The sequence below is a fragment of the Hypomesus nipponensis genome, chromosome 1, assembly GCF_054491055.1.
Source record: "Hypomesus nipponensis isolate SF chromosome 1, ASM5449105v1, whole genome shotgun sequence".
NCBI classification, from domain to species: domain Eukaryota; kingdom Metazoa; phylum Chordata; class Actinopteri; order Osmeriformes; family Osmeridae; genus Hypomesus; species Hypomesus nipponensis.
Genome location: NC_140361.1, coordinates 9,428,314 through 9,454,997, shown reverse-complemented (window position 1 = coordinate 9,454,997; position 26,684 = coordinate 9,428,314). Strand labels below are relative to the sequence as shown.

Below are 26,684 nucleotides of genomic sequence, written 5' to 3'. Positions count from 1 at the left end.
TTTTTTGTAATATGAGAGGAAACTATTCTCTGCTTGAGAAGGAAGTACTATTCCAGGCTTTATTTTCCATTACTTTTCTCCAGACTGATCCAGAGCACTGCAGTTTAGAGCATACACCCGCATTTGCCGGAACATCAAGACCTCCAAATTAATGTTTAATGACCATTTTAGCAGTCACAATGGCAAATGTCCGTTAATGATCTTCCTATACTGGCCCCGCCTCGATGCTGTCTCGTCTACGCCTTTGACAGTCTTTGATTTTGCAAAACTTTGTTGCATATTCTCGCTTTCACTGGAATAGCCTACCAGAGGACTGCTTGTAGTAAAGACACATTTCTCTGTAGAGAAATTATGACTTTCCCCTTGAGAAAATCAACTTCAGGTAGGTTTCTACTTATATTCAAATTGTTCTATTTCTTTAAAATATGTATATAGGTGTCCGTGACTTCAATCCTGTGATTTCGTGTTTTTAGAATTTGTCCGTAGGCCCTTGGAAGGTATTGAAAGTGTAAGGAGAAATATTTTACGCTTCATTCTGCCTGTTTCCTCACAAAGGCGCTGTCCTTGGTTCTGAAGTAGCATCGGCCTCACGGATATGGTCACTTTTTGCATTCACTTTGCACTTTTCTCAGTCTACGTTTTATCAAGTAGGCTTAGGCTATGATTCAAAATGTTATATTTTGACTGTGATAATTGTTTGAGAGACTTCCTTGCCTTTTATTAAGCTTATTATCAAGTTCCTTGTGTCATAAATTGAGGACAGAAATAAAGTTCCGTGTAGACACTAAAGTAGCTTGTAGATAGCACAATGTACAGTATATACGTGTCCCTCCCCGTAGCTTCAGGTTTGGGCTCTAGATGGCACCATTGATTGGGAGGACCTCTTGTTAAACATGTACTCTGCACAGAAAACACAGCAAGACATGGTGGGGTGAAGGATCCTGTATCACCACTCGTCAGTTTATCTTGTATGCATTTTCTCGCAGTTATACGGCGATTCACAAAAAACGAATACGAATAACGAACGTGAGTTACTCGCGCTCTCAGTGATTTTACGCAAGACAGTGCAGTGCGCTATTTGTTTTTCTTTTTGAATCCATTGTGCGTGCGCGCTGAAATATAATTTGTATGGAATACAACTAAAGCCTCCATTTAAAGAAAGAAAACTTAAAGTTTAAAATCAAAACAAATGGTCACTAAGTTTTGATTTGCTTTCATTGAAAGCATGAGCCCTCAGTGCCATGACAACGCTCGGCTAGAAATGTGGGCGAACCTTCTCTGTTGTTTCCACGTGCTCATCTCTCTGTTTGTCGAACAAGCTGATAGTTTATCTAATTTAGCATGTTCCTGTACGAAACTGCCTGTTGTTGTTGTTGCTTTTCAGACGTTTGCTAGTTTGTCTTAACCCGGAGCCGCAGACCGAGTCCAAATCATCTCCATCTCCGAGCTATATGGTTACAGAGATTCCCACTTGAAAACACGATCACGTTTGTTTAGGTGTCAGCCACACGTACACAGCCCTGTCCGAACACAATGTTCGGGTAAGGTGGCAGGCTAGTGTGATTACTATAAGTTATGACACATTTAACCAAACAGTTTTTACGTCATAAATGTAATGAGTTTTCAGACTAGAGGGTGACTATAAGGAGTGAATCAAATATCTGAAGGAATTGGGTGTAAACGATTCCCGACTCTGTCTTCCTCACCTCACTCCACCCCTACTGCCCCCCCCCCCTTAGTTCTGCGTTTGTGTGGGATGCTTCCACGGAGCTCTTTCTGCATCTGAAATATAGCCCTTTACTTGCTTGCTTGATATTGAGTTGAATGCATTAACATGCTTTAACATGGATTGGGATCTCTTAAGAGATTTGTTCAGCCCCACCATGTGGCTCTGCAGATAGCTTATCCAGAAGATCAACCCTCCAAAACAGCATTGGATTCGTTTTCTCTGCGTTTGCAAACAGGTGTTTTTTTTTCTTCCTCTGGCTGCGCATTGAGCGCTGTTCCCGACCACCTGCCCTCACTTAAGCTCCACTTCTCTTTATGTGAATGCATGGACTCGTGCTGTGTGGAACCGTGTTGAACGGCTTCATGGATCAGGTTTGTGCGTGTTAGTTATGGTGCTGAAAAAAGACATAGTTGGAGGATGCGTGCGTGCTGAAACTCTTTGTGCTTCAAGAGTGGAACGTGTGTCTCACATTATTTTTCCGGAAGACCACTTTTTTCCAGGACATAAAAATGCACCATTGCGGAGCGACGCCCAGACAATGATCATCTAGTATATCACTTTGCCGCTCTAGCAATAGGTACTACATAAATATTCAATATTACATATTGAATACGAATTTCTTCTGAATTGCATAGGCTACTTATGGTTAACAGAGCATGATGGCATTTTGGTAATAAGGACAATTTGCATTTCAACTTATTGTCACATTCTCTTTATCCACTGCAAGAAGAAAAGAAAAGGGGGCAGATCGTTATTTATAGAACCTGGAGGTTTTCTCAAGAAAACCGTCAAACTGGCAATGGCTGCAGCAATAGCCAGCTCCCTTATTAGGCAGAAAAGACAGGCGAGGGAGCGGGAGAAATCCAATGCCTGCCGCTGCGTTAGCAGCCCAAATAAAACCAAGGGGACTTGCGAGAAGCCCAGCCGACTGAGCGTCTTTTCTCGGGTTAAACTATTTGGTTCCAAGAAGAGGCGAAGAAGGCGACCAGGTCTGATGAGTGCTTTTTTCATACTATTCACAATGTTATCATTAAATTGTTGCATCCTCACTTAACCAACTTTTTACTCTTCTGCTTAAACAATCTGAAATTGAACATTATTTAGTGCGTTTAATATAGCCTTTGTCGTATTTTTGGTTGATAGCTATGCAAGATGAACAGCCTGTCTGAACCCAAGTGAACTGAGTCCTTTCCCACGTGGATAACACTTGTAGTTGATCGACAGTAAGGGTGACAGGAAACGATTCAGAGTGCATTTGCTACAGAACTAACATCATCATTCTAAGTCTGTTTATTAAATCCCAGGTGGACTACAAAGGAAAGCCGGCTAAGGAGGTTCTTGTTTAATAAAAGACGAATAGCTGGAAGAAGTTCACGGTAGAAGGTGTAAACTGTCTTTGTATAGTTATGAAATGAAAACCTTAAACCAGGAGTTAAACCGATAACAATACAGAGAATTGTATGACATTCACATTGGATCCCCAGCACCATGATGTAATCAGAATTGAAAAGACTGTAAAAAGGCTTTACAATTTGACTTAAAACACAACTCGAAAAAACACAGAGCCTGTGACTGTACCGTAATTAAAGTGCAAGCATGAAATGCCCAACACAACAACTGTTTTGTTTAATCAAATCTTTGATATCATTGTTATCAACTTGTAGTTCCAAGGCAACCTGTCCCAGTGGAGGTTGGGGTTTATAAAGAGCTCTCTCTCTCTCTCTCTCTCTCTCTCTCTCTCTCTTTCTCTCTCTGAGCTACTCTAAAGGGTCTTTAATGAAGTTATGGATAAGGGGAGGCTCTGCCCCCTCGTACCCCGGCTCCAACCTTCAACCTCCAGTCAGAGCCAGGGCTATCACATTGCTTCTGACCATAACCTAATATGATCTGTCCTCAATTCCACCAGCTCCGCCCTGCTCTCTCTGTCCATCTCTCTTTTAAGCTATTTGGCTTGTTCTTTATCAGTCTGCCTCCCACCTTGTGTTGCTCTGCCCTTCCTCTCTCTCATTGAGGTTTACAAAGCTGCTTGAGCCAGGCTGTGGGTTAATGAAGATCATGGAGGCTTGCTGAGCATGACTTAATTCCACTCCACATAAGTGATTGTTGGCTTTAGTAAAGTGTATTATGCAGGTGAAAGTCACGGTGCTTCCACAGTGTAACTGGCTGTGCTTGGTGGGGGGTTGGGGGGCGGGGTGTGTTCCTTCACCTTCTCCCAGCTCTAAATCCCAAAGCCAAAACAGAGTGAAGGGACACTCCTGGTTTGAGGCTGACGTAACATGTATCTAAAGCCCGTGTAGCCAGCTGCTTAGAAGTTCTGGAAGTGTGTCTAAGTCTGTGTTGAAGAACCATGGACCTCTGTCTTCAAATGGTTGAAGCAAGAATAAGTTCATATTGTAGCTAGGTCTAGTTTTGCAGGGGCAGAAAGGGAAGTACTGAAGATTGGGGAGATGAGAGGAGATGAAAGGTTCCGTTAGCCACAGTAAAGCTGTACTCAAGACAGGGGAAAGGACAGCACTTAAACGAACATGACACTTATGACACAACCAGCATTCTCAGTGCAACCAACAAGGCTCCCACTCTCTTTACAGCTTGAAAAAAAGAGTAATTTTTAACTGAAGCAAAAATTGAAATGATTTACTGTAGAACCATTTTACGGATAAAAGTTTCCATTTGGAACCCTTTTTGTGTCAGAAAAAAGGCTAATGGCACATTATTGTGCTGAAAAGGGAACATTTGCATTCTTCAGATGACTCTGCTAATACAAACACTTCTGTATATTACCCTTTTATCGTACTGAGTTTTAGAAAAACAATTTGGTTGTATTTATAGAATCTTTAGAGGAACAACAGAGCAAAGGAGTGTTTATCTACCACACAAAAGTATCCCTAGCTGTATTAAACTTGTTCCTTAAAACAGGGGATTTTTTCCTGGGTGCACCAACGACAGTTGACATTAAAAAAAAAAAAAATCAGATAATCTTTTATCTTTGAAAAACATTTGCTCTTGGTTATGAGCTCATGTTCCTGAATTCACGGCTCTCAGCGGCAGTGCGACAGGGCCCTGTGTTGTCCACCCAGATTGCCTCCACAGAGCTGGATGCCGGACAGCCTAACAGAAGGAACATGTTTCTTCATGTTCACAGGTTCCGGCCTGGCCTCTGGAGCCTGTGGCAGGGCTGTGTTTACACTCCAGACCCCCATAGTCTGACAGCAGTCTGACAGTTGGACCACCATAGTGAAAGTCTGTATACCAAAGCTGCTAGACCCAGGTTTTCAGGTTTGAATATAACCCACGATAAGGTGGTCTGCACTTGAGAAGATGATTGATGTCTCCAACGTCCTCTGCTTAATTGATAGTATCTCATTGTGCCTCCCTGTCATGACACACCGTGATAAACGAGACCAACCTGCTCAGAGCTTTGGTGCCGTCAGTCTGATTTTCTATCTCTCCCCCCTCTCTCCTGTCTCACCCCCCCCACCTCCCTCCCTCCGCCCACAGAGCCCCAGTTGAAGGGGATTGTGACGAAGCTGTACAGTCGGCAGGGCTTCCACCTGCAGCTGCAGGCTGATGGAACCATCGACGGCACGAAGGAGGAGGACAATGGCTACAGTAAGTGTCCATGCTGCCTTTCTGGCCAGCCCTGCTCCAAATGCTCACTACGTTCAGCATTTGGAGCACTTTATTTTTAATCAATTATCCTTATGTCTTGATAGCTAATTACTCTAGGTCTTATGGTAATAATTAATAAAGGCTAGTTCTCAGTGGTAGTCCTGTAAGGGAGTTTAACATCCCACTCAAGTTTCCCATCCAGTTTATGCTAAGCTAGTGTAACAAGGGTGGGGGGGTAGGGGGGGGGAGTTTGCTTCCTTGACTTTCCCCACACTCGTACTTGAACCAGGTCCTCTAACTCTATAGCACCACCGTAAGCATGGTGTCTGCATGCTCTTCGGTTGATGTGGTGGAGCATGAAGGCTTTGATCTGACAAGCTTTGCTTGCTGGAGGAAGTCGGTGCCAGCCCTCTCTTGTCTTTTGAAGTATATTTACAGTTTACCCTATGTACTTCCTTACACAGATTGGTTTAGTTCAGATGTATTCAGCCACTGGTATGGATGCAGTTTTACACCCAGACCGCTCCTCTAGACTCTCCATTATAGTAGAGTTCTTTTGGAAATGGATGAGAAATCGTCCTCTTTAGCAAAACCACGCAGCATTACTTCCTGTTTTTCATTCTCGTTCGCTTCGCTGCAGTAGCTGATTGTTTTTTTTAATCTGACCCAGAGCTGCCGTGGTAACGGACAGCCTCTGGTAATCTGTCCCATATTGACAGTCCGCTCTGGCTAACATTACTCCCTCAACACACAACACTTTGCTTTCCAATAGGCTGATTAAAGAAGGGATCAATGGGATCAAACAACATCAGAGAGATGGATGACCCAACAATTGGACAGGCAGACAGATGGATTTAAATACAAACTTGTAGATACGCCGACAAGAGATTGGACCTACATACTGAGACAAATACATTTTTGAGGGTGTTACACACTTATTTCAGAAAAGACAGAGTCCTCCCAGACTGGCATAAGTATCCTGCTGAGTTTCAACTGGACAGCTATTAAAGCAATAAAAATAAATTATTTTCATGTTATTTTACTGCCTATGGTGAATGCTAAATACACAAGGCTAGGCTAGGTCTCATAGTATTCGTATGAGATTTGTAACAAGATTGGGTCTTTTAGATTTGCATAGGTATGTACTTTTTTTGTCACATGCTTTTACCTGTCTGCCAGCACCAAGCCACTTCACACAGCCCTCCTGGGCTCGACCACGCAATGTGATTAAGGGACATTGGATTCATGATACCTTATACACCATCCCAGACAATTAGCGAGACAATACATAGAAATGGCATGTCGGCAACTAAGTTAGAGTGACTTTAGTCAGTTAGTCGCTTTACATATGTGACACTTGTATCTCAGAAATTAACACAGATGTTTCTTGTCAGTCATGAGAAATAGGACACTTGGTAATCTGCTGATTTGATTATGTTTGTTTCTCTAAGATGAAAAAAGGGAAAGGGATGTAGATGGCAAAGCTATAGAAAGCAGCCTACGTACTGGAATGAGATTGAGGACACGGATTGGATGCACATCACATGCTGCCAACCAACTAGCAAACCAGCCAATTAACCAACCAGCCAACCCACTCCTCCTCGCAACCTTGTCTCAAAGCTCCACGAATCTGCAGCTCAAGTCTGTGTCCTGTCGAGATCACTTACATAACTACTGGCTTGTCTCCCCGCCCCCCCCCCCACACACACACACACACACAAACACACACCCCCACACACGCCCCAAAACATTTTGAAGAGAAAATTAAAAGAGCTGCAGAATAAGAACTACAGAACAAGTGAAGCTCTTTGCACCGGTCCAAAAATAGCGTTGTTAGGCGCTGGGTGCTCCTGTCTCCATGGTGACAGCAGCGCAGCCCTCTTGGAGGTCCTGGTGTCTTGTGATGGTGGGAAGAAGACCTACTCAAATGTATGCATAAACTCACACACACTATATTCCGCTCTCACGCTCTGGTTTTCTGTCTCTCAAAACAAGACTTACATCATTCACTCTAGCGTTTCACAACACAAGATATACAAAGGTATGCATTGACTCAACTTCTCATTTTAGCTCATCTCACTAAAGGGATTTTAATACAATTTCCCCAGGGCAGACTGGCTTTGCTAACATGAGAGGTTCAGTATTTCACACCTTTTCATAAAAGGTAGGTAATAGAAAAAAAGTTCCATAATCTTTGTAACTGTACATAAAGCTCTGAGAGCCCTGTTCTTCAGTAGTCCAGGGATCAATTCCTCAGCCATACTTCACACACTTTGGAGGTTTGGTACCTAATCTGTTGTTATGTTCCAGATTCTAATCTATGTTGATGGGTTCCTCAGTCAGGCTCAGAGGTAGTACCAATCTCTGCTACCCTCCCCAGGTATCTCCAGTTTAGAACGGTTCTACTGAGAAGATGTCCACTAAGTTACATTTATTCATTTAGCAGACGCTTTTATCCAACGAGACTTCCAAGAGAGAGCTTTAATAGGTCACTGATAATAACAACAAGATAGCCCCAAAAACATTGCGGGTAGCCAAAACATGAAGCACATTGTGAACAACCAAAATAATTGCCAAAGGGAAGAACCATTAGAGCATGTTGTTAAACAAGTTACAATTAAACATTATGAATTGCTATAAGTGCAAGTGTACCTGTAGAAAAGCAAGCAACAGAAAAAAAATTCACAGCGAGTACAACAATTTAGACCACTAACCAACAAGAGCAACAAGTCTCTAAGCAAGAGTCATTGTGATCCTTGAGGAAACTAACATCGGGACCAGCAAACCATTCCGAAGTATCATTGTACTCCTGGAACAAGTGGGTCTTGATCCTTTTCTTGAAGGTGGGGAGACAGTCAGTGCCTCTGATGGAGGTGGGGAGTTGATTCCACCACTGGGGGGCCAGACAGGAGACATGAGAAGAGACAGGAGACAGGAGAAGAGACAGGAGACAGGAGACAGGAGAAGAGACAGGAGACAGGAGAAGTTCACTAAATCTCCCTGTCATGAGTCATACTGTCGGTCTGAACGTGTCAGTCAGTGTCAGTATGCTGTAGACCACTGTTGAATAATCTCACACACATCCACACACACAATTAGGTAGACGGAGAGAGTGTGAGAGAGCCAGCGGTCGTGATGACCTCCCCCCGAGCCTTGCAACCCCCCAGCCCTTCCCCTCCCGCCAGGAGAGAGAGGTGGCAGAGTGGGTGGAGGTCTCACCCTCCTCACTGAGTGCCCAGGTGGTCTCGGAGGAAATAAATGAGCTTCCCCTCTTCATCATCCCTGCCAGCAATACCTGGTAATCCCTTGGAAATGAAGTGGTCTGCAGCGTTGTGCGTGGGTGTGGATATGCATGTGTCGTGGCAGGTATGGATATAAGCATGAAGGACAGGGTGTATAAAGAGGGAGTAACATGGCGAAATAGAAGGAAGAAGTGCAATATTATGCTGAGATCCCCTGATGTAGGGAAAGGCTGCTGCATCAGACACGTACGAAGAGGACATCATTAGGAGAGCTTCCAGAGGCCGTGTAACCGGTCAACGCAGCGGTGGTAGGACCACTGCGGTGGGATGCCACACCACTTAACACGAGAGTAAACACACAGAATGTGACCCACAAAGTGCCTGGGCCCTCCCTTGCCCAGTGCATCTAGGAAGGACTGGAGAGATATGGCTTCTGGAAATAACTGCTCCCGTGTCAGCGCTGAGTGGAGGAGGCAGCAGATGGGTTGGGTTGAAGGGGGAGAGGGGGGGGGGAGTGAAGGGGCTCCTTGGGGATTGAAAATCAGGGGAGGCGGAGGGTATGGGGGGGGGGGGGGCAGCGGTTTTAGGAAGGTTGGCCGGGTCTTGATGTGGATTGGTTTAAGAGGCTGGAGAGGTGTAGGAGGGCCCCCTCTGTATTTCTGGGGTTTTGAAGCCAACTTGAAACAGTCACCCAGCCCTGCAGCGGGTACAGCTGTTTACCAGTGGGGATGAAATATTCATCCCCATAGTGCTCGGTTGGTTGGGATGAAAGCCTAAGGAAGAGTGACAGTAACAGAGATAGAGATGGAGCACAGAGGGACACAAAGAGAGAGTGAGACAGAAGGAGAGAGAGGGTAACTACATTACAATATATGGTGGGGAGGTCTAGCAGTCTGTCTTTATCTCTGGAGAAACAATGTAGACTTAGAGCATCTTTTAAGGCAACCAGTTTGGAAGATCAAAGATGGAAGGTGATCTATCCTGGAGCGAGTTGACTGACATAGCATTAGAGACAGAATGTGAAAGGACAACAAAGGCAACCTTTCACTAGACAGCTCTCTTATCACATTGTGTGTTTGTGTGTGTGTGTGTGTGTGGGTGTGCGCTGTGAGAAGTATAGCGTTTGAGCAGGCCTTAATCCCTCCACACTGCCAGATGTGACTCTTCATCCCATAGTGTCATTGACCCAGGCCAGTGGTAGAAGATGTGGGGGAGACAATACCAGCCAGCCAGGAAGCCAGGGCAGCAAAGCCTACAATATGTCACACAGTGCTTTTGGCTGTGTATTGAAAGTGCAGTTTTCAGACCACAGATGGCTTGCTCTGTCTGCCTGTTCTCGGGGAATGGAGAGTAAGAGAGGAGAAAAGTGTCTGTTACGTAATGTCTAAAAAGTTAAGGTGACTGGCTCTATATTCGCTTGCTCTCTTTCCTGCCTCTTTCTCTTGGTCTCTCTCTCTCTCTCTCTCTCTCTCTCTCTTTCTCTCTCTATGTCTCTCTCTCTTATTCTCTCTCTTTCTCTCCATCTCCCTGGCTCTCCCTTCTCTGTGTTCCTGCAGTCCTCTGTGGTTGACACCCTCTCACTCATCCTTGGCTAAAAAGCTGGGGTGTGGCGAAGGGAGATTGTCAGCTTCCTGGCTCACAAGGTGACAGTAGGGAAAAAAGGTGTCCAGGAGGAGCTCTGGGCTGAGGAAGATCTTTGTTTAGCCGCTAAGCGCTAGCTAGCACTAGCTCACGGTTCAGTGGGTTCAGAGCGTTGGGAGTGTGCCTGGCAGTGGAGACAGGAGTGCAGGCTGTGTATGAACCTGAGCCTACCTCTGGTACCCTGAATTGTCTCACCTCATTTAACGATGTTTCCTCCCTCAAGCTGTCTCCTTGGAACAATTCCTAATCAAATACTTTTTAGACTGGAGGTGTAATGCAGTTTTCACCTCTGACTAACCTCTTTGTTATTGCGTTTTTCCCTTCTTCTGTCTGTTCGCTTCTCTTCATCTCTTTCCCTCCCTGCCCCCCCCTCTCTCTCTCTTCCTCCTTCTCTCCCTGTCTTCTCTCCTCAGCCGTGTTCAACCTCATTCCAGTTGGGCTTCGAGTGGTGGCCATCCAGGGGGTTCAGACCAAGCTCTACCTAGCTATGAACAGCGAGGGCTATCTGTACACATCAGTAAGTCTATTGTTCATCCCTTTTTGCTGTGTGTGTGTGTGTGTGTGTGTGTGTGTGTGTGTGTGTGTGTGTGTGTGTGTGTGTTTGTCGTGAGTCAGAGTCTCACTCAGGACTTGTTTATTCTCTGTGTGCCGAGGAGAAATTGTAATACTCTTACCAGCCATTTGTCTATGCTTAGAAGTAGTCACCCTTTACTTGATCACTTGTCACACACACACACACTCCTCACACACACACACACACACACACGACCAACACTACGAGCTGCTACAGACTCATTTACTCCTGAGGACCAACGTGTCCAGTCTAAATGGTACAGCCACATTAGGAAAAACGTATCTTCATCTCCCATCTTAGCTGCACACAACAATCCACATGCAGAAGAGCAGTCCATACTCACATAACAGACCTGTCCCCCAGTTCCACAGTGCCGTCCGTGCTGCTCCCCCCCGCCCCCTGTCATGCGTTGGGACGGGTGCTCCCAGTAGTTGACCATGTGGTGTATGAGAACACCTCCTTCCTGCAGGTGGCCAGAGGGGGTGTTAGTGGAAGGCCTGGCTCCCTGATATGCTGTGGGAGGCATTGACAAGTGTGCGTTTGTGTGTGTGTGTGTGTGTGTGTTGGCACGATCATCCCTGTGTTCGCTCGTGCTTCCAAGCTTATATTTATCTAATTAACTTTATCTTAGTGTGTGTTTGTGTGTATTTGTACACAACCTCACGCCCCATGGCTAACCTTTGGGGAGTTGTAGGGAGATGAAATGCCGGTGTTCTGGCAGTGGTCCGGGTTTCTATGGCGACATGAGCAGCTTGAAGCTGATGCAGTAAGTGGGCTGAATGAAGCTCTAGTACGCTATCTCCATTACTCCTACCAGAGAGAAAGAGAGAGCGAGACAGAGAGACAGAGAGACAGAGAGGCAGAGAGGCAGAGAGGCAGAGAGGCAGAGAGGCAGAGAGGCAGAGAGGCAGAGAGGCAGAGAGGCAGAGAGACAGAGAGGCAGAGAGGCATAGAGGCAGAGAAGCAGAGAGACAGAGAGAGAGAGAAATGGGCAGGAGACAAAGGGGAAAGAGTCAACACAGTTCTCTTATATCATCTCTGTGATAAGTACAATTCAAATAGGAAGTAGGCTCCTTGTGAAGCGGCCATCTCCAATGCATTTCATTTCAGTCCTTAATACCTGCTGTTGCTCACCTTTTGATGGAGTAGACTAAACCTTTCATTCTCTGTCTGAGACTCCCCAGGTTGGAGCCAGACTGACAAACTGGGTTTCAGATCAAATCATTAAAGAGCCAAAAAATAAACAAAAGTAAATTACAATGTCCAGTAATGGCAGCTGGATCTTCATCTTTGATGAAATGTGTAAAAATTCATAAATAATTCAAGTTGCCAGTCAAAAAATTCATCCTTTTTATCTACCCCGCAAAATGTCACCATTGCACAGTGTGTGCGGGCGTGACTAGCAGGAAAACACACACCTAGCCCCCAGAGTTATACCAGATGAGCCGTCAATTTCCAAAGGTTTAATCAGAGAGAGAGCATCCTGATGATAGAAACGTGCTGCGGCAACAAGTGGAACCCTTCCCACCTAGCCCGACCCGAGCACTACAAACAGCAAACCTACACTAGACACATATACAAGTGGCAGTTAGCAATCTGATAAACATCTTTTCTTACTGAAGTGAAACTTCACCATCACAAAACGAGTTTGTCTGCTAGCCTCCCAGGCCTGGTCTAACAGCAGTAATCTTTAGGGTTCCCTGTGTAATTATCTGATCAACACAACCAGGCTCACAAACACATCTATGAGGAACCTCGCTGCTCAACAAGCCTCAGAGGCCAAACAGAGAAATAATACTAAAGAAAACGTTACGCCCCCCCGCCCCCCTCCCCCAACACTGTATTTAACAACACTCCTGTCCAACAGTGCTGCGTTCCTGGTGAGTGGCTTTAATGATACGAGCTAGGCAGTCGGTGATTAAAATCTATGTATATGCCAACTCGCTACTTTAATTGAATACAAATTGATATGGCAAGACTTCCCGGACTAGGCTACATAACATCCTCGGGTTAATCCTCTGGTTAGAGAGAGAGAGAGGTTAGAGAGAGAGAGAGAGAGTCAGTGTGTGTGGGGGTAGGGGTGTTTTCCATATGTATTCAAGGCTTTGAAGCCCCCTGGCTGTTTCATTAGCTATGTCTCACTCATTTCCATTTGGATGTTTGTTTTAAATCAACTTCAAGGTCGTGTTCCATATTACACTTAAAAACAATTGTATTCATATGTTGTGTTACCTTAACCTTTGATCACGCTCCTTTGAAGAGGTTAAAGCAGTGATTACCTGGCTCAATTACAGTAACACATCATGTCTAGAATTTTTACTAAAGCTCTTTACAGCTGGTGATTTGAGCTAAGATGGTATTGTTCCTGGAGCAGGAATAATGCATCTAGCCATGTTTATTGGATGATTGCTGGTTGTGAGTGCTGCTATGGTAGACTAACAGTTGCCTGTAAGCCATGCACTGAATCCAGCCAATGGCACGCCAGCTTTGCACGGAGATCCCCAATCAATGGTGGCGACGCAGTGGATGACGCAGGTTATCTGGGGAGGGGGAGCCACTGCTGTGAGCTCCCTACAGAGAAGTCCCCTTTTGGATGGTGTGTGTTGTCTCATCTCATATACAGTGTAGACATTTCTTCATGTGCATGAATGTCATCTCATATTCTACTATTTTGCAAATATCTATGCTTGAAGTATTTGATCCCCTTCTGAGATGCTTCTTGTGTGTGTGTGTGTGTGTACTGTATGTTCTGCATGTTGGAAGACAGAGCACGGGAGAGAGGAGTGAGAGAAGGAGTGCACGTGTGTGGGTGAGGGACCAGCAGAGATGGGTTCATTCAGCGGTGTCACAGTGTGTGGGAGAAAAGGGAATCAATTAAACATGCGTTTTTCACTCCATGTTCTCGTCCTCTGCACTCTCTTCTGACATAGAAGAGTCGACTTCGCCACACCATACGTGCTACACTGTCTAAGAAATTCAATTAATTAAACAGATTTTTTTGTTTACAAAACCCTTCTCAGTTCAATGTTTTTTTTTTTCTAATCGAGTCGGGCACCTCTAGAAAACCTTTGTCATGTATTCTGTTTTAGTTATTGCCCTGGGATCAGTGGCAGCTGAGGAGGATGGACTGGGTGGGTTTGAGGCAGAGGACAACACTCAATACTCTGTCTGGGATTTCTCTGGAGGTGCCTTTGATGCGGAGCCATTCGTTGTCTTTGGTGGGTCTGTGGGATTAGACCCTGGAGCATCAGAGTGTCAGACTCGTCCTGTACAGGCTTGGAAGCTCTGGAGATACTTGCATCACGTGCATAAGCACTATACTATTCACACGGCCACGGAGGAGTTTTAAACCATGCTTGGCAAAAGGCTTGTACAAAATCGACATAACGTGAGAAGATAGACACAGTTTTTAATTCTACTGAAGCCTAGTGAGTGAGCGTGTGTGTGTGTGAGAGAGTATCGTGTGTGTTTAAGTTAATGTATGTGCCTGTGCTGGTAAGCCGTTGTTTAATATGTCCTCTCGTTGACACTCAAGCTTTTACAACTATAGAGTAAGCAAGCACAATCCCTTTGCTAAATAGCCTCACCCTCATCAGGTTTCTCTCCACTGAACTGCGTCATTAACCAGCCAGGGTGTGTGTGTGTGTGTGTTTGTTTGTGTGCTCACTTCTATTTGCCAAGGGTCTTATCCAGCAGCTTAAAAAGGGCCCACTTCTATCCTAAAACAAACCAACATAGTAAAAGTGTTATTGTTCGGGATCGTGGATGCATGCTTTCTCAGCCCGCTGGCACTCGGTGAACAGGCTGGGAGGCTGTTAAGCTGTGTCGAGCAGATTTAGTTTGCCCGAGACTCGGCGCCATTCGTTTTGTGAGGCTCCTGGGTTCTGGTGTTGTGGAAGAAAAGCTAGCAAACTGCTCCTCCTTAATTGTATTGGCATAATTGGTGTGATTAGAGGTAGAATATGGCTGCAGCCAGATTTGCATGAGATAGCCACGTCTATTGATCTGGGCTCCTCGATAGAAGAATCCAGCCAATAACTTTTTTAATCAAATCCATGATGGTAGTATTTCTCATTTTGCCTTTTGAATGGGGAGTGTTAATGGGTTTTAATTCCCCTTGTGCCAACCTTTGATTTCAGCTTCAGAGTGAATGGTAATGGATTGTGTTTCCTAAGCTCCTACATCAGTTGAATATTCATGTGAGTGTGCACGTTTGGTGAGAGAGAGAGAGAGAGAGAGAGAGAGGGAGAGAGGGAGAGAGGGAGAGAGGGAGAGAGGGAGAGAGGGAGAGAGGGAGAGAGGGAGAGTGAGTCTGTGTGGAGGGATGTTATAGATGTGCAGGGGAACCATCCTGTACTATGTCACACTCAGTGCTGGCGTCAGCCTTTGAACCCCCCCAGTAGTTAAATTATATGGATCTGAGGCTCTACGACTAGCCCGGAGAGTCTTGTGTGTGCATGTTTTTCTATATATGTGTACCTCTTTCCTCTCTGTGTGTGTGTAGTTCTGTGTGTGTGTGTAGTTCTGTGAGTGAGTGTAGTTCTAAGTGTGTGTGTGTGTGTGTCTACCCTCCGCAGGGAGCATTATTGTGAGAGACACCTGCGGAGAGAGAAGTGCTCTGGAGCGTTGGAGCCCGCTCTCTAAACCAATAGGATCTGTCAGCCCCCCTCTGACGTCCCCCTTTTCAGTGATATAGAGAAAGAGGTGGAGAGAGGGGAGGGAGAGAGAGAATGAGTGATTTCTGAGATTAAAGGAGAGAGGAATAGTGGTCAATGACTGCCAAACGTCTTGAAATGGGAGCGAGAGATAGAAAGGAAAGTGTGGGTGCTGTGAGAGGAAAAACAGAAAGGAAATGGAGAGACGTGGAGAATAAGGCGCTCCGGAGACAAAGACGAAGGCTTTTGAAGATGGACAGAGTAAAGATTTTTAAAAAAGGGGGAGAGATGTGAAAAAAAAGAGAATAAGCAAATAAGTACAAACTCAAAGAAGTGAAAGGCCGCAATGAACTAGCGCAGTGCCTCAGTCACATACATCTTACACACATGTGCACACTCATACACAAACACACCCACACACTCGCAGTAATGCACAGACCCCATCCGCCTTCCCTCGCCCTTCTGTCACACACTCACGCCCGCGCACACATCCAAACCCTTTGGTTGTCTTTGTGTAGGAGTCTAAATGTACAGATGCAAAAATACTGACGTACAAGGGAGCCACGTGTCAAGGTAGGGAGACTATGTTGGTAGGGGGAGGTGGCAGGAATTGCCTTCTGGTTTGAGTGGGGGAGGGGGGGTGGTGGTGGTGGTGGTGGTGGTGGTGGTGGTGGTGGTTTTGGGGGCTGGCAGGGTTTCCCCATGCAGTGCCAGCGTGGAAAGGATGGTAGGTCACAGGGCTCTAAGCAACGTGACTGCAGTACACAAGCACAGATTGCATGCCTACGTGTGTGTGTGTGTTTATGAATGCTCTTTTCACACACATGGTTTATCTGCAGTATATTTCTACACAGGCTCCATCCACAATTGCATCATAGACTACCCCTGGAATCTCTCTCTCTTTTATCCCTTGGTTCTTTGTTAGCCTAATTAGCTGGCTCGCTAATTATGTTAGCGTAGAATACATTGTTGTTCATCGCGTATTTACAGCACTACCCTGTGGTGACGGAGACCTGAATGGGAGGCGGGAGGGAGAGCCTCCAGCTGGGTAGCGTCAGGGCCAGGACTCAGATCATCAACTCTCTATGCGCTGCTCTTGGGAAAAAGCCCATCTTTTCTAATGGGATCATTTAAAGGCCATTTACGCACACTATTTCACCATAGACAGGCATGTTGTGTGTGTGTGTGTGTGTGTGTGTTCGAGGGTCCGTTGGCGTGGGTGAGGGCACGACTGAGATCATTTCCATGCAGATAGCTTTTCCCTCTCCATCTCTATTTTTTCAAAATGATGTTCCCTCACTCCAATATGCAGTGCTGCTTCTAGCTGGGACGGAAGGGTGATTAAAAAGATGGGATATGAGGCATTTACCATTGACTCTAGGAAAACCACTGGAGCCTATAGAGAGGCATCTGAATGTATCTGTCAGTCACATGCCTGATCAAGTATGCACCCTTATTGATGGGGTGGGGCATCCCCCCCAAATCTGGCAATCCTCTCCGTCTTGGTGCAAAGAGTGTATGCATTTGTGTACGTGTCTGTCGTCCATCGACTTTCACTCCACTCCACGGTGACTGCGGCGAGCCAAATCCACATAAGCTCATTCATGGAGGTAAAACAGGAATCCTGGCTCAAAGGCTGAGCGCTTTCCCACAGAGCTGCTGGCTAGCATAGCTAAAGACTCAGCAAGCACGACACAGCTCTGTGACGGATACTGGCTAGCCAGATTAGCATCGATGCTCATAGTGTGTAACAGGAAGAAGAAGGAGAGTCATAGAGGACAAGAGGTGCCAGAGAACCAGAGGAACAGAACCAGCCAGAGTGTACTGTGCTGGAGTGAGAAAGTGTTGATGATGTATTGTGTGCATTTTTAGTTGCTTTAATCAAGTGGCCATGTCTCCACACAGGCTAGACAAACGGCATGTCTGGCTCCAGAAGGCTGGGTGATGCATTGTTGGGCCACAGAAGAAACAAAGCACAGAGCATTAGTGGAAAAACACCCCTATTACTGCCTCTTTACACTACCGACCATTATGTTCAGAAAGTGTTTCACAGCCATCCGTGTGAAGGTGTAGAACCTTCCGGCAGCTATTTCTGTTTTGGGGCGAGTTCCACCACATCAGATTCAGCCTCCCTGCCTCAGCCTTACTGTAGACATTGTTGTTGTTTATGCAATTATCATAATTATAATTAATTACCTTTCACCAGATTTTTCGCTTTAATCCGAATGCTCTCTCCAAAAGTAGATTAGCATTTAGGCACGAGGGGTTCAATTGATTTAAATTAATCTGACCTTCAAACGGAGGCATTAGCTCGCCTCGGTGCCAGCGGAGCGTTTACGTAAGTGCCACAGCCTTTTGGGAAATATTTTTTAACTGTAAAGAGGATATGCCGGTAGGTGGGTGGAGCACCTGCTGTTGTCATGGGGATTGTGTTGTTTATCTATCCTGACACAAACCTGCTGCTTTACCTGTCTGGACACATTTAGCTGTAGTTACAGGATCAGGAATATACAGAAACACAGATACTACAGACCCAGTGAGAGGCACATACAGTACATGGAGATACAGGCACAGGCACAGACACCCACACTTACACATACAGATGTGGACAGACACAGACAAGCCATACAAACACCCCAGCAGGACAGGAGAGGCAGGGATGATCCCAGAAACACCCCAGCAGGACCAGAGAGGCAGGGATGATCCCAGAAACACCCCAGAAGGATAGGAGAGGCAGGGATGATCCCAGAAACACCCCAGAAGGACAGGAGAGGCAGGGATGATCCCAGAAACACCCCAGAAGGACAGGAGAGGCAGGGATGATCCCAGAAACACCCCAGAAGGACAGGAGAGGCAGGGATGAACCCAGAAACACCCCAGAAGGACAGGAGAGGCAGGGATGATCCCAGAAACACCCCAGCAGGACCGGAGAAGCAGGGATGAACCCAGAATCACCCCAGAAGGACAGGAGAGGCAGGGATGAACCCAGAATCACCCCAGCAGGACAGGACAGGCAGGGATGATCCCAGAAACACCCCAGCAGGACAGGAGAAACAGGGATGATCTCAGACAAATGGAGGGTGTTTCCTGCTTTGGGACTGTGTCTCTCTTAGGCTGTCTGAGAGGAGATCAGAGGCAGAGCTACTAGCAGACAAGTTGCTTTTTACAGACATTGATTTATTTTGCGTCTCCTCAAAGCAGACTATTGATGACCTGGTGAACAGTCATGAACCACAGACAGACAGGTATCCCACTGGTCTAAGACTCAGACTTTTTGACAGACTTGGAAGTCTGTAGGCTAAGGCCAAATACAAACACTTGTACAGAAACGTTCCCTTCATGCCCCTGGCTGTAAGAATATACTCTGTCCCCCGAGTAGTCAGTAGCAATCGGCTTGTTCTGGTTGGTTGCAGTACTCAGGTCTTTATAATTCTAGGTATCTTGAGCATTTAGACCAATTTGAACAAGGTTAACCAGGGTCCTAGAGTAGACCGAGGTCTGTCTTCAGAGGAAGTCTCTGTGGTGGTGTCATGGCATCTGTTCCATGTGACAACATGCCTGTGTTCTTATCACCTTGTCTGGGCTGGCAATGTGTCTGCTGGTGACAACCTCGAGGGGCGAGAGGAGAGGGTCACTGGTCCCTTCTGTGTGAGGCTGAGAGCCAAGGTGTTCATGACTGAGGTAAACTGGGGTAGGGACTGAGAGATGACTGGGCAATCTGGATGGGTTAGAATAGGACAATTTTGCTTCATAGTAAATACAGATTTGTATTCCGAGCATGATATTCTTTTTCTCTGAGGGTTTCATCGTTAATCCAATTTAAGATCATTGTGATGACTGTGCATTGTACCGTATCATAGCCATATAACCCAGAGTAGATACAAGTTTGGACACCCGTTTAATCATTCTAAGTGCTCCCTTTGGATCTCCTGTGCCAGCGAATCCATGTCCACTGACGCCGTTTATTGACGAGCTGCTGTGTGACAGTGTCACAGACAGTGTTAGTCATGATCGCACGGCAGATATTCACACTCTCGCTGGAGGGACACGTCATCTGTCTTATCACGGACATCCACCAACGCATCCTCCCCCACTTCCAGTTTAACCTTTCCCACGATGAAAGTCATATCCATTCTGTTCTCTAATTAACTCTCTTTACGCTCTTGCTACATCCCACAATACTTGATATTCCCCCCTGACATTTCAAGTGTCATTTTGTCGTTTTTCTTGGGGCACAGATTGGTCCCAGGGAAGCTAATGAATCAGAAAGCAGTTGGAAAGTAATTAGCAGACAAGAGAAAGCAGGAGAAACAGCCGTGTCCTGAGCTGTGACTTGTGTTGTCTGACCAGATAAGTCCAATTATGTTCTATATAGACATATTTAAGAAAATTCCAGAAATGTAACCAAATATTTGAGGTGATGGTCACATTCTGACACATTTGCGCATGCACACGTGTGCACACACACACAAATACTGTATATCCACATATGCAAATACACAGACACGCCAACATCCACTTTTGTGCGCACACACTCACACCTGTCGATAATGTGCTGGGAGAAGAACAGCAGCATCATGTTTTACAAGCCAGGGGAGTGGCAGTAATGATCTAGTTCTGGGGAACTGAGACTTGAGACAAATGTGGACAGCAGAGGGGAAAGGATCACACAAACTGCAGTTTGGTGTAGGGAAGCAAAATGAGGTAATTTGGAGAGAGCTGGAGAGAGAGGGTGGAAGAGAGGGAGAGATATGACAAAATCTGACAAATATCTCTAAAGAGTCCCTGAGGCTTCCAGTGGATCTAGCTCAGTGCCCCACGCAACCGCCAATTCATTAGTAAATGAGAGACAGGGGAGCCTGGACGTTATGCAACATCTGAAGCACATACACCCATACACACTGTAGCGCTTGAACCTATTGGTGGAATTTATAGATTCATTTGTTTATTTATTCATAGAAGAGAGAGAGACAGGTAGTCATTATGTGTAGATATAATGATACTGTAGATATAAATCAACTTATTCCAGAACAATGCTCAACATGACCACATCCTCCTCCTGCTTATTAATTGCTCCATACATAATTTAATATTTAAAGGATGAATGTTTAATCATAGCAGATCTTTAATTAATGATCCTCTATATCTTTGTCATATAGGACTAAATTATTCAACATGATGAACATAATAGCTTTTGAGAGCTTTTAATTTGAGATGTGGCAGTCTTGAATCAGAGGCTCTAGAAAGACATTCTGCTTTGGTGTGTGTGTGTGTGCATGTTGGAATGCTTGTTGTTTCAGCCCTTAGTTGTCGTAATGAGGTTTCACACGAATGTCCATTTCACATTAATGAAGTGGACCTTGAAGACCTTGAATGTCGCTCTGAGCAGTGTCCACCTTGTCCATCCCTCAGCAGTGTTTCATCCTGTCTCCTCTCTCTCTCTCCCGATTCCCCCCGCTCTTTCTTTCCCCTCCCCACCCCTCTGTCTCCTCCCAGGAACACTTCACCCCAGAGTGTAAGTTCAAAGAGTCGGTGTTCGAGAACTACTACGTGACGTATTCGTCCATGATCTATAGGCAGCAACAGTCGGGTCGAGGCTGGTACCTTGGCCTCAACAAGGAGGGGGAGATCATGAAGGGGAACCACGTCAAGAAGAACAAACCAGCAGCCCACTTCCTTCCCAAGCCTTTGAAAGGTCAGTTATTGTTCTCCCAATGCAGACTCTTGCTTCCAGGCTTCCATATGTGGTTGTTGTTGCACATGTTCTCTTGATCTGTGGTGTTCTGCAGAGCACTGTGTCAGGAGAGTTCTGTCATGGACAAGTGTGTTGGTTATTCAGTGTGGCGTGGAACACAATGCTTTGGCAGTGGTTTTTTGTTTCTGTGGGGTTCATTCCGGAAAGGAAAGTGGGCCTCTCTTTGATTACATGTTTCCAATTCCCCATACCTATGCTTTGTCTTTACCTCCTTTGTTCGCTATAACCTTTTCTCCGCCTCTCTCTCTACCTGCTGATATCCTTGTGGTTCCTCTCCCTCTCCTAGTCCCCCCACCCCCCCACTCGACCTGCATCGGGGTGATGGTGTGTCGGGGTGATGGTGTGTGGACAGAACCATTGAGGTGATCCAGCTGCTGTTCACACTCCACTGAAGCCACACAGACGAAAGGCAGAGGCAGTGTCTGTGGCTGGAAGCTGTTTGGAACAATAAAGTTCCCTCACTTTCAATAGAGATGACTAGGTCCTGTTGTATTCCAGACACGTGAAGATGGTGCTCCACCCATTCCGGCCAGACATCCTGTGGGGATAGTGGTAGTAGATGAGTAGGGAAGGAGAGGGGTGGTAGGGGCAGATACAGCTCGCGCTTGTGAAAAGGCCACGGGTCCTTTCATCGAGAACAAGACGCAGACTTACCTGTCAACAGAGTGAGAAAGAAAGAAAAAGAGAGAGAGAGAGAGAGAGAGAAGGGAGAGGGGAGAGGGAGAAAGAAAAGCACTAGATGAAAAAAGGAGCTTTCAGATGAGATTCAGCCTCTGCGAGAAAAATAATCGCTGGCAATGCAAATTACTCACCCGATGAGGAAAGAGCGCAGAGAAATTTCTTTTGAGGGGCTGATCAATTGTTAAGTTGTTGCCATGATTGGGATCTGTCAGAGCTTGGTGCTTACGTGCCGCTCGGATTCTAGTACACAGAGAATGCAGACTGTGCTGGATTCATTATGACAGAGACGTTTGTATTGACGCATCGTTAAAAAGAAATCGCAAGCTTTAAGACTAGCTTTTCCCTACAATAAGGGCGTAAGTTCATAGAGAATGGAAAAACGTTTCCCTATGGCCGAGGAGGAGAGGAGCGGCTGCTGGTTTTCACCAGACGTGCCCTTTGGGATCTGCTCCTTTCATCGTCTGGCCAGCACCTCGTTAGGAACCCTCATCTGCCCTCTGAAATCTCTGCGATAGCTTTACACTTTCACTCAACTACCCATACAGGGGGCCCAGCACACAGCACCACCCACAGAACGATTGCCTTGCCGTCCTCACAGATAGAGATAAAGAGAGAAGCAGAGAGAAATGGAGGGACACAAGTAGAAAATAATAAGTAAAGGGCATGCATCAACAGTTATGTGTGAGAAGATACAAAGATGTAGTGCGCAACTGGAGTATTTTTATATATTTAAAAGACAAAGAGTCATTGTATGCAGACAGGCAGAATTATCAAAAATAGAATGTGCTGGCTACGAGAATCACTTTCATGCCCACACATGTAAAATATTCAGTATTTACCAACAAGTCCAGATTATACCAAAAACAAACATTCCTTCTCTAAATGTATCTCTTATCTAGAATTCCAGATGTAGCTTGCAGAGCCTTAGAGAAGGAGAGAACATGAGTGTGAGCGAAAGACAGAGGCATTTGTTCCATCAGCTCATAAACATTGGGAGGCAGCCGCAGCGTTCCAGTCACAGCATTACAGAAGACCAATTAAAGGAGCCGTCTCTGCACTGGCAGCGCCTTCTCCTCCAGCCGCTCCTTGTACCCCCGCCGGTTCCAGATCACCAGCCCCAGCCCCCATAGCTTCGCTCCCTACTCATCCTCACCTCCCTTTTTCTTCTCTCTCTCTCTCTCTCTCTCTCTCTCTCTCTCTCTCTCTCTCTCTCTCTCTCTCTCTCTCTCTCTCTCTCTCTCTCTCTCTCTCTCTCTCTCTCTCTCTCTCTCTCTCTCTCTCTCTATCTCTCTCTGACTCTGTCTCTCTCTCTCTCTCTCTCTTTCTCTCTCTCTCTCTCTCTCTCTCTCTCTCTCTCTCTCTCTCTCTCTCTCTCTCTCTCTCTCTCTCTCTCTCTCTCTCTCACACACACACACACACTTTCGCTCTCTTTTTCAATTTCTCTTTCACACTCGCTCTCCTTCTCTTGCTCCAGATCTTGTGTGGTGGGTGAGAGGGAGTGTTTGATCTGCGTCAATTCAGAGGCGGTTTGACAGATCCTTGCAGACTTCCTGTGATGACACACACACATCACCAGATCTCTTTGTAACACTGGGTCGGGAAAAGAAAATGACGGAGAGAGAGAAGTAGAAGAATCGAAGCATAGAAGAGTGGATGGATGATCGTAGAAAAGACGAGGTTGGAGGTGGACCGCAAGCCCAGGGTCAGGTGTTCAGCTATGCAGTCGCATTAACGCCACTGCTAATATGTCCCAAATCGATCCCTGCTGCTTTTCTTTGTGGTCCTCTATTGATTTGCTTGTAGAAGCAGAAGATGCTTTGTGCACAGCTGCTGTCACCAGAAAGTCAAGGCTAAAGGAAAGTGTCTTCGTAGCGTCAGCTTGCAGCCTTCACCCCCTCTCCCTCAGGACCAGGGCGTCAAAGAGCATTGTGGGAGACATGATCCCAAAGCCTTCATGCTGGAACCCAAGAATTTCCACTTCAGATGATGGCAGTCTCTCCTGGAAAGTTAGCAAGAGCATCGTACATTGCCAGTCCACCCTGTATGCAGCGTGCACGCAAGGAAAAAGCACGAAAAGCATCTTGAATTACTTATGTCTTGCAGTAGTTATAAGAACACTTTCTGTCCTCAAAGAAATGTTGTAGGTTTTTGCTCTCCCTGCTGCAGTGTGCATGGTGTAGTGTTACAGTCTTGAGTGATCCACATCAGAGCTCCTTGCTTACTTGTAAACATTTTAAGCAATGGAATTGAAGTGAACGGTTTACATTGACAATTACTTCTATTACATTGTATCCTATCCTAATATGTTAGTATTAAGTTGGATATTTATTCCCCCAAAGCACACCCCATCATTAGGTTCATCCTAAAACTGTTTTTCATATCATTTTTCCAAGTCCATGACTGTGTTCTCCTCTGTAGTTTTGTCCGTTCTGTTTGTCCCTACGGTGGCAGTGTATTGAACATTCATTCAGCTCCATACTGCGATGACTCACTGCCCTGTCCTGTCTGTCTGTCTGTCTGTCTCTCCAGTGGCCATGTACAGGGAGCCCTCTCTCCACGACCTGACGGAGTTCTCCCGCTCCGGTAGCGGCACGCCCACCAAGAGCCGAAGCGCCTCGGCCGTGCTGAACGGGGGCAAGGCCGTGAGCCAGCACGAGTCCACGTAGCCTGGCGGGGCCTGACCTTAACGCCGCCCCCCGGGCCAGACGAAGACGTCTTACCTCCAGAAGAGCGTAACTCCAAGCAGACTTCTCTCTCCAAAACCATCGGCAGTTCAGGACTACTGCCACGGCAACCACCACCACAAACAACACCACAGACCACACTAGAATACACTCCATTTGGTCAATCTTTCTTTTATCTACTCATTGTAGCATCAACAGCAAACCACGTTACACATCAACCCCACTTGACTTATATATAAAAGAAGACACTTGCACAATGTTTATTTTTCTGTATATCACTCCATGGGTGTAACGACTGACTAAGCAGTCGGAGCATCTTTTAAGGTTTTCTTTTTCTCTTACCAGATGACAGTGACCAGTTTTCCTAGGTTCTGTTCATTTAGACAACCCACAACCCTTGCATCTGTTGGCTAGGTCAGTGACGCGATCAGGGCAACTACATTTGGCCTGCCCAGGTTGAGAAACGCCCCTGTCTTCTGCATCACCGATGCTTCTGTGAATACAAAGCTACATCCCCCTGGTGGTGTGGGCAGGCCAACCCTGCCGGAGCTGCAGTCAGCCAACCAGAAGGTAGCTCTCCTGCGTTCTAGTGCACACGCTCAGAGACTGAGCTTCTAGCATCGGAAAACAAAGCCTACACTCAGCTGCCCTGAAACCTGGTGTGGAAAGCATGGCTCTGAAACTTTTTTGGTTTGAGAGACGTCGTGGATGCACCTTTGCAAATGTTCTGAATTCGCTGAGAGCTTTTTCTTTAGATGTTGTTTTTTCTTTGTTTCTTTTTTTATCTCCCTGTTGTTGGTGTTGCTCCCCGTTCCCCAATCCTCACCACCCCCTCTCAGAACTTGTGTTTTGTTGCTGATTCCAAGGTTCCAGAACACCAAAGATAGAGCTGACAGAGTGTCCCTTTAAGCTGTATAAACCATGCCAATATAGAGGCACAACTGGAAATGCTAGGAAACACTATTTTTGGGGTTTTGTACGTTTTTGACAAGGCAAAGTGTTTTAGGCTTGAGAGAAAAAGAAATGGACAAAGCGATTTTCACAACCCATGGGAGTTGTAGACTAGTTCAGTGTTCTAGAAAGCGCACTCTCAGAAAGAGAGGTAGAGAAAGAAAGTGAGAGAGAGGTATGATTTGACTGTTCAGTGTCCCCATCCCTCTGTTTCTATTGTGTCACTTTGTCTCTGTCTTTTGTCCCTGTGATCTGTTTCTCCCCCCTGTGCTTGTGTCATGCCTTGCCCCCCTGCCCTCACCGCCTCCCCCAACCTTTATTGGCCGAGTCTGTACTCCATACAGACATGCTAAGGTCCCCACCCAGGACTCTTGTTTCGTGTTTGAGTAACTTATCGTGGTGACAATTTTCTATCTAAAAAAAAAATTATAAAGAAGAAAAAAAAAAGAATACTGTGGACTTTTAGGTGGCTTAAACATTTTATAGGATATGTCATATTTGTAAAAGTGGATATAAGAAATTGTACAAAAAAAAAAAGGTGAACATCTTCCGTTTCTTGCACAGGGCATGTATGAACACGGTTGTGTACAAAGAGGACCCCTTTTTTTGTGGGCGAAGTACTCTTTCCCTTGAGCTGCATAACTTCTTCATATGGTACATGCTTTTGGGAGGCTTTTGTTTGTTGGTTTCTTTTGGGGGGTTTGTAGGTGAACCTATCTGTTGCATGGAGACAGCTGGGACTTCTGGACTAGAGCTGCATGATGTAGGCTATGTGTATTAACCCATGTTGGATCATGTGTTCCAATCTACCAGGATAAAACTGAAAAACAACACGTACAGGCAGACAGTGTTCTGCCTGATACTTTCCAGTTGTTTGTTATTTGTTGTATACACAAAATGCACTGAATAAAATGTTTATATTAAGATATACTTTTAAAAGGTGTCCTATCTTTCCTTCATTTGGACTCTCTTTTTTTTTCAAACCTATGCTCCGTAATCTGCGATCAGGGATACGGTGGATAAGGAATACATTCATGGGAAATGATCCAGCGGGTTCTGTTGGTCACACTGGCAGCCACTGTACACACTCCAACTGTATAACAGGACATGAGATAGTGTTGGTGCAGCATTAAGATAGACCTACTGAACACACTGTAGACGGC

The 26,684-nt window shown here is 45.8% G+C and overlaps 1 protein-coding gene across 7 annotated transcripts in view; it reads left to right on the top strand.

Annotated features, from left to right (window-relative positions):
- Nucleotides 1–26,460, top strand: part of fgf13a (fibroblast growth factor 13a) — a 90,250-nt gene extending 63,790 nt beyond the window's left edge. For 6 of the 7 annotated variants that reach the window (XM_084684624.1, XM_084684615.1, XM_084684632.1 and 3 more), the window contains 4 exons: nucleotides 5,228–5,338; nucleotides 10,635–10,738; nucleotides 20,947–21,145; nucleotides 24,416–26,460. In XM_084684624.1, the coding sequence (XP_084540750.1) occupies nucleotides 5,228–5,338; nucleotides 10,635–10,738; nucleotides 20,947–21,145; nucleotides 24,416–24,552 (551 nt within the window). In that variant the 3' untranslated portion in view covers nucleotides 24,553–26,460. Of the gene's footprint in view, nucleotides 1–2,528; nucleotides 2,719–5,227; nucleotides 5,339–10,634; nucleotides 10,739–20,946; nucleotides 21,146–24,415 lie in introns of those variants that run through there. The other variant, XM_084684666.1, reaches the window with a different exon arrangement.
- Nucleotides 26,461–26,684: the final 224 nt, after the last annotated feature.